General features: G+C 33.3%; 1 protein-coding gene across 1 annotated transcript in view; it reads left to right on the forward strand.

Annotated features, from left to right (window-relative positions):
- Window positions 1-12439, forward strand: part of ADAM7 (ADAM metallopeptidase domain 7) — a gene marked incomplete at both ends in the record, with an annotated part of 61985 nt that overhangs the window by 20692 nt on the left and 28854 nt on the right. Inside the window, 4 exon segments of the mRNA XM_082656931.1 lie at window positions 6334-6412; window positions 7773-7849; window positions 8887-9079; window positions 10367-10420. Coding sequence (XP_082513057.1) covers window positions 6334-6412; window positions 7773-7849; window positions 8887-9079; window positions 10367-10420 — 403 coding nt within the window.

Below are 12439 nucleotides of genomic sequence, written 5' to 3' on the forward strand. Positions count from 1 at the left end.
ATGGGCTGTGCATAGTGATTTCCTTTCAAAGAGTGGACAGAATAATATGGAAGGAGGAAAAAGTATAACTTTACAGTGGAGAAAGCTGACAAATGCTACCTCAGCAAAGCAGTCCATGGTAACATCGGTAATAAGTCATGTTGACAGCATGTACTCTTTATATGATGTGATGAAAAGTGGCACTTGATTTTGTTTTCTATCAAGTCTCCATAACTCCAGTCTAAACATGAGAAAAACATCAGAAAAACCGAAATTGAGGGAAAGCCTACAAAAAACCTGACCAGTATGCTTCAAAACTGTCAAGGTCATCAAAAATAACGGAAGTCTGAAAAGCTATCACAATCTAGAGGAGCCTAAGGAGAAATGACAACTAAATATAATGTGTCCTGGATGGAATCCTAAAACAGTAAAAGGACATTAGACAAAAACTATGGAAATCTGGATAAATGTAGCCTTTAATTGATAATATCAATCTTGGTTCATTAGTTGTGACAAATATACCAGAGTAATATAAGGTGTTAACAACAGGAAAACCTGAGTTGTGGGGTCCATGGGAATTTTCTATATTGTCTATCCAATGTTTCTCTAAATCTCAAATGCTTCTAAAATTAAAATGAATTCAAAATTAAACAAAAATAAATATAATTCTAAAATAAAAAAAGTGAAAATGTTGTTTACTGACAGCAGAATGACAAGATGAAAAGCAATATTATCACATTTAACAATATTAACAGTTTCATTATATTAGCTAATATAAAATCCATATTCAAGCACTGAAATTTCAAAAGTCCCATTATAACATCTTGTTACACACACACACACACACACACACACACACACACACACACACCCCTATACATATAGTTATGTCGTAAGATGGGATTCAACCCTTCTTATTTGATTGAGCACCTAGTTTCTTGTCTGGCCATCTATGAATTCTGCATCTTTACAATAAAGTTCTAATTTTATATTAAACTTGTAATCAAAAAAGTCCTAACTAATGCGTTCCTCACATTCAACAAACACAAACCTCCCCTCTTCCTCCCTCAAAGCTGCCCCTCCTTCAAAAGATCCACCTTTCAGTGGTGAAAAAGTTAAACAAACCAGAAACCTGGGGCAACCCTTGACTCTTTTCTTTTGCCTCCTCTATCAAGCAATCACTAAGCCTTGAAGATTCTAGTATGTAAATAGTCTTTGGAATCATCTACTCGTCACTATCCCTGCAGCCACTCCCCTGCTCAAATCACCTGTACACCATCAATAACCTGTAAATTCTTTTTCTGCCTACAGTCGTGATTTCTGCTGATCCATTATCCACAGTAAGCAAGCCATCTAAAATACCAGACCAACTTCTGCATTCTTCTGCCTAAACCTTTTGCTTCTCTTTGCTCTTAGGCTAAAGTCCAAATCCTCTTAAGTGACTTAGTGGGCTGTACATGATTTGACTCTTTCCTAACTTTTCGTTTCTCATTTCTATTCAACTTACACTTGATTTTCTGGCAATATTAAACCTCTCTCTGTCCTTCAAATGTGTCAAGCTTCTTCCTACCTCAGGGCCTTTGCACGTGCTGTTCCTTGCCCCTGACCCCTCTTTTCAATATCTCTCACACACTCACTGAATTTCTCGTATTATGATGCTTATAATACCCAATTACATTTGCTTGATTTTTTCTTTGCCAAGCTGTGGCTTCCTTGAGGGCAGTGACCTGTATCTTGTGCACCACTGTTGAATAAATGAATAAACATATACCCATAATCCCATCAAGACATACAAATACAAATATGCTCATTAACATTTCACTATATTTATTTTATATCATATTTCTTTGTCTATCCATTCCTCTATCATCCATCCATCTTCCATCTTATTTTTATGCATACCAAATTATATTGCAGACATTAGTATACTTCCCCCTAAGTACTTCAGCAAGCATATCATTAGAGTTTAATATGTGCTGACAGTTTTTCTTTCGATGTAAAATCTTCATGCAATGAAATGCACAACCTCAAGTGTACATGCATTGAATTTTGATGAATGCACATACCTGTGTTACCCAAATTTCTATACAAGTGAATTATAAAAGAACTGTCACTCAGAAAATTTCCTCCTCCTCCTTCCTAGTCAACTTCTCTCAAAACCTGTTCACAGAGATTTTACTCATCATAGATTATTCTGTCCATTCTGGAAGTTTTTATAAATAGATTTACACTGCATGTACCCTTTGTGTAAGGCTTCTTTATTTTAGCATTCCATAGACAGAGATTCATTCATGTAGTTCATGTATCAGAAGTGTGGTTCTTTTCCTTTCTGAGTACTACTCCATGATGTGTATGTATATGTATATATATATATGTGTGTGTGTGTGTGTGTATATACATATATATATATGTATACACACACACACACACACACACACATATATATATATACACATTAGCATTTTTTTATCCATTCTATTGATGGAGACCTTGGCTGTTTCCACACTTGGCTATCATGAGTAAAGCTTGAATGAGCATTCTTGTATAGTCCTTTTATAAATATATGTTTTCATTTCTCCTTGGTGAACACCAAGGAGTGAAGTTTCTGGATCACAGGGTATGTATATGTTTAGTTTTATAAAAAATTGTCAGATCATTTTCCAAAATACTGTGAACAATGTATGAGAATTCTAGTTGCTCCAAATCCTCTTTGTCATTTTGTGTTCTCGCCCCTTTTTAATTTTAGTTATACTGGTGGGTTTGTGGTGATATTTCATTTTGGATAAGTTTTCAGTTCCCTGTTGAAAACTTTTTTATGTGATTATTTTCCATTTGTATATCTTCTGTAAAGTGTCTGTTTAAATATTTACCCATTTTTAATTGGATTAATTGTCCTTTACTGAGTTGAAGATCTTCATACAATTTGGAGATTAGCCCTTTGTCAGATATATTTCTTGTTAACTGTTTTCTCCATTCTGTTACTTTTTATATTCATTTTCTTAATATTCTTTTAAAAAGTAAAATTTATAATTTTGAAGAAATTTCAATTTACTAAATTTTCTAACGTTTTCAGGGTTTTAGCTTTTAGTTTTGGTCTATTATCATCTTGAATTTGTGTTTGTGTTTGTGTGTGTGTGTGTGCCTGTGTGTGTGTGTGTGTGTGTGTGTGTGTGTGTGTGTGTGTGTGTGTGTGTGTAATTTGAAGGTGGGTCAAGGTTCTTGGTTTTGCATATACATAGCCAGCCTTTTGTTGAATTGCCTTTCTTTGGATTGGATAGCTTTTGCACCTTTGACCAAAAGCAAATGACTATTTCTGAGTTCTCTATTTTATTCTGTTCACCTCCTTTTCAATCCCCAAGCTATGACCACATTGTCTTGATTACTGCAGCTTTAAAGTAAGTCTAAAAGCCAATGTGGGTAACTTATATAATTTTGCTCTTCTTTTGCAGAATTAAAAAAAATTCTAGATCCTTAGCATTTCTCTATAAAATTTAGAACTCACTTGTTAATTTTTATTTTTTAAAGAGCCTGCTAGAAGTTTGGTTGTGATTTTACTGAATTTATACATGAATTTAAAAGAACTGATATCAACAATATTGAGTCTTCGTGTTGCATCTCTATATTAATTTAGATCTTTAATTTCTATCAACAATGTTTTGTAGTTTACAGTGTACAGCTCTCAGATGTCTTTGCTTAGATGTATTTCTACATATTTAATGCTTTCAGTGCTCTTGTAAGCAGAATTGTTTTTTATTATTTCATTTTTCTATTGTGAGGTCTTAATCTACGGATTTATCTATTGTTTCATAGATTACTTAGAGATTTTCATCAGCAAGTATTGGCAGTTGTATATCTTTCTTTCTAGTCATTATTCCTTTTATTTCTATGCTTTATTGTAATGGCTAGGAACTCCAGTACAATCTGAGTAGAAATAGAAGAGTTGGCAATATTACAGTATCCCTGATCTTAAGGGAAAAGTGATAAATATTGAATGATTAATATTATATTGCCAATAGACTTGTCATTTGTGTACTTTATGAGATTAAGATAGCTTCCTGAGAAGTTTACTGAAAGCATTTCATCTGTATCCATTGAAATGTCCATATGGTAATTTATACTGATTGATATTTGAATGTTAAACCATACTTGCATCCCTGTGATAAAACTCTCTTTGCTGTATACAGTTCACGAAGATTTTCTTAAGGATTCTGACACCATGTTAACGATAGATATTATTCTGCATTTTTAGTTTTGTGTGTGTGATGTCTTTGTCACATATTTAATATTAAGAGGTGAATTGGGAAGTGTTCTCAAAAATGAATTGGGAAGTGTTCTCTCTTCCTATATTTTCTGAAGAATGTTATTTTTAGATTGTTGAATAGAATTCAGGAATGAAACTACCTGTGCCTTGAGGGACTTTTTGTGTGTATGTGTGTGGAGGAGGTTTTATGATTACAAATTCAATTTTATTGAGAGGGTTATTCAGATTTTCTATTTCATTTTATGTCAGTTTTAAATTGTAATTTACAAGGAAAATGTATATTTCATGTATGTTGTCAAATTTTTGGTATAAATTATTTCATAATATTCTCTGATTATTCTTTTAATATCTGTGGTACCTTTAATGATAACCTTTTTATAATTTCTAATACTGGTAATCTGAGTTCTCCCTCTTTTTTTTCTTGACAAATCTAAAGAGGTTTATCAATTTGTTGATCTTTTCAAATAACCACCCTTTGAATTTGTTTATTATTGCTATTATCTGTTTATTTCACTGAATCCATCTATTATCTTTATTATTTAATTTATTCCACTTATTTAGTGTTTACTTTTTTATGCAAACATTTGATCTTTTTGTCATAGTATTTAAAATATTTAAAACCATGACATTTCCTTTAATTTAGATGCAATTCAAACACCTTGACGTCTTTTATTTTTATTATCATTCCTTTCAAAATATTGTCTAATTTCTTTTAAGATTTCTTCTTTGATTCATGGATTATTTAAGAGTGGGTTATTTAATTTCCAATATTTGGTAGTTTTTACATACCCTTTCTCAAGCTTTGTATGATATCATTTTTAAAAACATGTATTGCAATTTGTTTTATGGCCAAACCTATGTTCTAATTTGTTAAACATACCTTGAAAAGAATATGTATTTTGCAGTTACTGGGTGAAGTGCTCTATAAACAACAATTAGGACAAAGTGGTTGATAGGATTATTTAGATCTTCTATTTTTACTTATATTACTTGTTTATCTGTTCTGTCAACTGCTGAGGGAGGAATGTCAAGACATTCAATTATGATTTGGAACTGTTTATCTTTTCAATTTTTAAAATATTTTCTTCATGTTTTGGAAGCTTAGCTATTAGGTTATACACATGTACTATTATTTTTTCTTTATGGTGAATTTACTCTTTTATCATTATGCCATTGTGGAATGCCCGTCTTTTGGGGAACTGTACTCTACCTGATATCAATGCAGCTTAGCTCCGCATTCACATATTTACTGTTTCCATAATATACTATTTTTCATGCCAACCTACCTGTGCCTTAACATTTAAAATGTGTCTCTTGTAAGATGGCAAGTAGTTGGGTTCTGCCTTTTTAGTGGATTCTAACAATCTGATTTCTAATTGGAAAGTTTAATCCATTAACATTTAATGTCATGAATGATATGGTTGTATTTAATATTGAATTTCTGTTTGCCTCTGATTTTGTGCCTCTGGTTTTCTCTTCCTGCCCTTCTTTGGATCTTTGAATTATTTGATTTCTTTTTTACTTTTATCTACTGGCTTTTTGTTTATCGATTGTTTTTATAGCAATATCTCTCTGCTTTAGTTTAAAGCTTTTGTTTTAGAGGTTACAATATTCACAGTTAATATTGTATAATTTCACGTAAAATGTAAAAACTTTGCAATCATAGTAAATCCATATCTATGTACATATGATACATATATCTTAATACATATTAACCCAACAGCTGTATATTTAGATAAAATATATATAGTATATATATTTATATATATGATGCATATACATCACAATTTTTTGCATTAATTTTGGCGCTTAAGGCAAGAACATTTTTACTTAGATAATATTTTCTCTAGGTTCTTCTCAAAATGATGCCTTGTTAAAACTGCCAGAATCTTTCACCATCTTTATCAAACCATGAAATCTAGGTAGAAAGGCTTTTCATGTGACTGGGATTGATTTTGCTTATTTGCTTTTAGCATAAGAGGATCTTGCTGAGAAGTGAAAGCAGCCTAGAGCCTTCACTCTCACATAACAGGTTTTATCTGCTAACTTTTTAGAATAAGCGAATCTCACTACCTCTCTGCCCTCTTTTCCAGGCAGTTCCTAGCCTCAGATTACAGTGAGACATACTACTCCACAAAAGGAGAGCAGATCACCAAGCATCCTCAGATCATGGTATCTTATGGGACCTTCCTATGTCTCTTCTCTGAAACTATTGTTTCCTCGTATGATTTTTAAATCCCATCCTAGCTTTACAAGCAGCTTCAGAAAGTGTTACATCAGAAATTACTCCTGCATTGACTACCATCACTGAATGATTCTAGAACAGAAACTATGACATTCTGACCTCTAAAGGAGATTGATCACTGCCTAACAAGCAAATCAATGACTGCTAATGTATTTTCCTTTACCACACTGACTTCTATGTACCCAAAATGGGGTTAAGTCTGGAGGAAGGGTAAAGCAGGACACCAGAGAAGTATAAGGTACCATGATGGAATAGTAATTAAGCTAAAGGATAAAACTTCAAGACATGAAACAAGTTTAAAACTTCCATCTAACTGACCCTTATGGGAGTCAAATCCTCTTGCCCTGTCCTTCTGATGCACCAACACTGAATCCTCTCCTTCATTCTCCAAATGAATCTTTGTTCATTAATCATGAATATTATTCCAATGGATATGAGTTCTATTTTTATATTTATTCCCCTTTACAGAACATGCCCACTGCAGCCTTCTAGCCAAGGATGACTTTATTCTCTTCTATTAAATGTATACTTTTAAACCATATTGCCTCTGTTTAAGGCAGCTATCAACTATGAAATCTCAGTCATAATGCAATCTTTGTAAAATAGAACAGTAAGAAAACTGGGTAACATTCTTTTATACAGTGAGTGGTTGTTCGTCTGTGAGAGTCTGCGGTCCAGGACCATGGAAAGTGTCACACATAGGCAGGAGCTGAACATAAGGAACTGATGGAAAGAGAAATTATTTGGCGGAATCACCATGGATGGAACACCCAGTAGGGAGTAATAAAGATACCAACTTGATCGAAGCAGAGAGGCAGGAGACAAAGCCACGAGGGGACCTGGTTGGAGAGTGAGACCTAATTTCTGCGATCATCAAAAATTTTGACTTTATTTCATAGGCAACTGGGGGAAATTTATAGTAATAGCACAGGAGGGGTAGTCTGATAGGATTTTAAGATGGATTAAAAAAGTAATATTTCAAAGGAAAAGGGTCACATTTCTGAGGTTAGCATCAACTAATAGACTCTTAAATTTGTGAAAGAAGAATTCATACACTGCTTCACACAAAGTAATCATGCAATTAAAATAAAAGGCTTCTAAAGTAGCTTCGAAATTTTCCGATGAAAGAATGCAGTGAATGAATGCATGAGTGAATGCAGAAATGAACATAAGTGTAGTTTGTGAAAATGAAATAATGATGTATTGTGAACATAAAATATGTAGGTATTAATATTTATATAATATCAATACATGTACTTACATCAGTAGCCTCTTCATCTATTTTAGGATCACTGTTTTTACCAAGGATCCATCATACATGAATTTGATTGTGCTGCCAGTATCAGCACATGTAACGGTCTGAGGTATGCACCATATCTTTCTACCTTTATGAGTTTTCCTATGAATTTTCAAAGACATTCACTTCTCTTTTCTTTTTAAGACCTTTAAATAGAAAAATTAATGGAAAAAAGCTACTGTATATTTTCAGCATGAGGATCCACTCCAGCCCATTGTTTATGTTCATTTTTGAAAAAAAGATGTAAAGCACAGCCCTAAGCAAGACAAGTTTTTCAGTATATGATCAAGGGATTCAGAGTTGGAAGGTGACTGGAACTCATCCAGCCTGTCCTCTCATGTTACAGATCAGGATACTGACATCAGAGACTTGCTCCTGAGCATTCATTTTGCTGGTGGTTGAACTCTGTCCAAAAACCAGGCCTCCTAATTTGTAGGCCTGTGAATTCCCACTGCATCACACCACAACGCTTCACAGCTTTTTACTAAATTAGGCAGTGTTTCCAGACTCTGGAAAGTAAAAAATGTCAGAAGTAAAGCCTATATTGTTGTCTCTAGATCTTGGGCTCAAGGACAAAGGAAGAAGATGTGGGGTGGCAAAGAGTAAAGAGCAAGAAACCTGTGTCTTCATTTTTGAGGATTTTACTTGAGTAGGTCCCAGAATTTTAAAGAATGAGAAACCCTTTAATGACACAATTACCACATAATAGTGTCTGTACCTTCATATATTTACTCTGTAATTAATGAATGATGGACATGAAAATTCACAAAATTTTTGCAAGAACTCACACTTGCCAGAGGTCCTCAACCCTGGGTGGGAATTGTTACTCTACCTATGCTTCAAAGGAGAGGTTGGGCTGTTAAACTTCTGAAAATCCAGATGAGCTGACTCTTAGAAAAGTTATTGAGTCAAAGGTTACATGCCATCTCACCTCTTTGTCTCTCAGAATACCTGGCTACATGCTTACCTGAGGCCTTGACTCTGCAGTTTCCCTTTCTTGAAAAGGCAAACTCCATAAAGTGGAACAGAGAAATATTGTGTAAGTAATGTAGCAGTAAAATGAAAGAGATCTTAAAGAGACAATTGTATTCCCAATTTCCACAGGGGGTTCTTCAGGGTGAGTGACCGAAGGTACCTCATTGAACCAGTGAAATATTCAGATGAAGGAGAACATGTGGTGTTCAAATATAAACCCCAGATGCAGCAACCTGCCAATTATTCCTGTACAGAGCTCAATTTTACCAGGACAGCTGTTCCAAATGACAATACTAAATCCATGGAAGACTCCAAAATGGAAGTGAGTGCCTTATTTTTAAATTATCTTTATCCCAAGTCAAATGCCTCTTACTTTCTTACTGATCTCAAGAGAGAGATTATGAGCCCCATTAATGAAGTGTATAGGCTGCCTGAATCTGAATCTTCATTGTTTGAAATCTGAAATGTCAAACTTTTGTTTTTGTTATCTATACAGAAAGTGTTCATTCCCTACAGCAAATCCCAGTTTGTCTCATCAGTTTCTAAGAAGGGGCATATCTACAATCCTACATATAGATTTATAGTATTAGGGCTATAAGTGGTTGGAAAGAATGAAATTTACATCTTGAAATCTCTCTTAGATATTGTCTTTTCTTTCCTTGTCTTTCCTGCCACTTTTTTGGGAGGAGCTGTTGATGATAAGCCAGGTTATCCCCCTTTCATCACGCCAAATATTCTAATTGTTAAGGTGGAATTTCTAGTAGAATGAAGGCACAATGATAGTCCTCCATATTTTAGGCTTTTCTATACTTGTTCATATCAACTTAAATCCCCTCTACATGTTAGCCTTTAAGATGTGTGAGTGTTTATTTTCTTCACATATCCACGGTGTAGACTGTGTCTGAAACTTACTAGATGCCTAACAGATGGGGTTTTTTGATTGAATAAATCAATAAATAAATGATCACTTAGTTCAGAAAAGAATGACAGTCAAATATTTGAACAATATGCCTCTGGTTTATATTCAAGAGCATATGCATGTACCTCAATGCATGACACTGAAAGCTGAAAACTTAGAATTTCTTGGTATTGTGTTTTATAAAATAAAAGATCTATAAATAACAACTTTCGTATCTTTCCTTGGAATTGACACTCCCATAAAGGGAGACTGGGAGATAGAAGAGGAGTAGAAGGAATACAGTCACTCCTGTTGGCCAGTTATATGTCTTGCTCTCAACTGTAAATGGTCCTTTTACATGAGCTTACTTAGTAAGCATTTACTTTGTAAATTAAAAAAAAACCCTAAATGTTAAAAACTGGATTCATGATTCTTTGTTTATAATCCTTATTTTACCTGAAAGACTAAACAAAAATAAAAAGGGTAATAAAATATGGAATGTTGTTTCAGGTTTACTAGAATCTGATGCATAGAACCACACGTTTTAATAATATAGTGGGTTTTATTTACCTACATTTCTAGAATTATTAGATATACTCCTGCATGTCAACTTCCAATAATACTAACATTTCTCACCTTGAAAATTTTAGCTTAAAATGTTAAGATAAGAGACATTAACCGTACTTCATTCAATTTTCCATAAATTTCCAGAGTATGGAAAAGGAAAAGTATATTGAACTGTTCATTGTTGCTGATGATAACATGGTAAGTTTTCAGAGAAACATTTGCTCCCCATTCATTCTTATAAAACTATAGTTGTGATTTTTAACAAAGAGAAAGTAGTATTTCAATCAGAATTCCATTCCAGGTTCCATGTTCTGTTTTTAGCTTCCCCAAACAGGCATATATAAGAGATGATAATGTCCTTTGGCAGTACAGCAGACTAAGCCAAAATAGAACCTCCCTCCACATCATGAACATACGGAACTGATGAACAAATTCAAAAAATTGAAAATATGTTCACCATCTATAGTTGAGCTAAAAAAAACACAGAAAATCTCCAAGTGCTAAAAATGAGGCAGAGAATCTCCATCGAAACAGTAACTAAAATTCAAAGGCATGGTGACACAACACACAGTATACAGAATATATTGCATAAGGCCCAGAGCCACAAAGGGCTGTCCCATCTCTGAAAGGAAACTGGAAAAGCTCTCTAGTGAAACTGCAGAGAGAAAGGAAACGTTTTGTTTGTCTGCCTGTAGCAATGGGCAGGGAAAATGTTATGCATGAGAAAACAAAATCCTAAGCCTGTGTCCTGCACTGATGTGGAGCATGACATACTTTTCTTTAGATACAGAAATGCCACGCCAAGCTTTCAACAAAAAAACTGATCAGAAATTCGGTAAACTGCTAGACTCCAAGTCAAAAATGCCCTATAATCATAATCCAAGGTAAAACTAATCACACGAGGAAGAGTCAACCAACATAATGAAAAGAAGAATGAGCTCTCCAAGAACTGCAAATCATCCAATGATATTTCAGATTATACATCTTACAGCAGAGTATAAAAAGATATACAACAACAACAACAAAAAACATGGTTACAGGGTAAGAAGGGTTGTTTTTTACATCTCTATTAGAAAATTTTAGGCTAAGCAGGGAAAAAATTCAACAAAAATAGAAAAGATTTGAACCACATAAATATAGGTTTGATCTAATCAATTGATGGATGTATACTGCAACCAGAAAAAAGACAATATGTATTCATTTCAAGTTCAAACAAAACATTTTCAAGAATTAAACTGACATTTTGCCACAAAGGAAGTAAAACAGATAGGAAAGATATATATGGAGAAGATCACCGCTTTTTTTTAACCACAACCAAACTGGAAGGTATAACAAAAAAATTGTTAAACTAGACTACAAAACGAAAATTGATTTGGAAACTAAAAGAAAAATACATTGCCAAATATTAATTGACTAAACAAGTCAAATCTGAAAGTATGAAATATTTATAATAGCAAAAAGAAAACATTAGTTGAGATAAATTTTTCTAGATGCAGGTGGCATAACAGTAATTAGAAGGACATTCATAGACAAACATTTATATTAAAAAAGAAAGAAATTTAATGAATTAAGAGTCTAACTGGAAAAGTTAGAACATAAACACAGAATAAAACCAAAAAAGAGAAGGAAAAATAATTTTAAGAATGAGTAAAATTGATAAAAAGCACAAGACAAAAAGAAACAAAGTCAAATGCTAGTCCCTTGGAAAGATAAATGAAATAGAGGAACTTCTGACAATACTTATTAAGACAAAAATAGAAGTACAAATAAAATTAGGAGTGAAAGAAAAACATAACTATAAATATAGGAAAGGTTATATGTATATCATTAAAAAATATATGTACAACCTTGTGCCAATAAATTTATGAGTAGAAGAATGTAGTACAATGTTAAGAAGCTGACTTGAGAAGAAATAGGAAACTCCAAAAAGAATGTTACATAGTTTTAAAGTTAAACAAGTAGTCCACAATCTACTGACAAATAACTAGGCTCAGATGAGTTTAAAGACAAATTTTACCAAAATTTATTGTAACAGAAAACCCCATTTTTTATACACTGTTTTCAAGAATAGGAAACATTCTTCACACATTTCATAGTTATTATAACGTTCATATTAGTTATATACTGCTGTGTAACAAACTATCCAAAACTTAGTGTGGGTCATTTATACAGTTGCAGTAATCTGGTGTTTCCACTGGGCTGGCTGGATGGTGTAAC

The sequence above is a fragment of the Grampus griseus genome (genome assembly GCF_964374135.1).
Source record: "Grampus griseus genome assembly, chromosome: 6".
In the NCBI taxonomy this organism is placed as follows: Eukaryota; Metazoa; Chordata; class Mammalia; order Artiodactyla; family Delphinidae; genus Grampus; species Grampus griseus.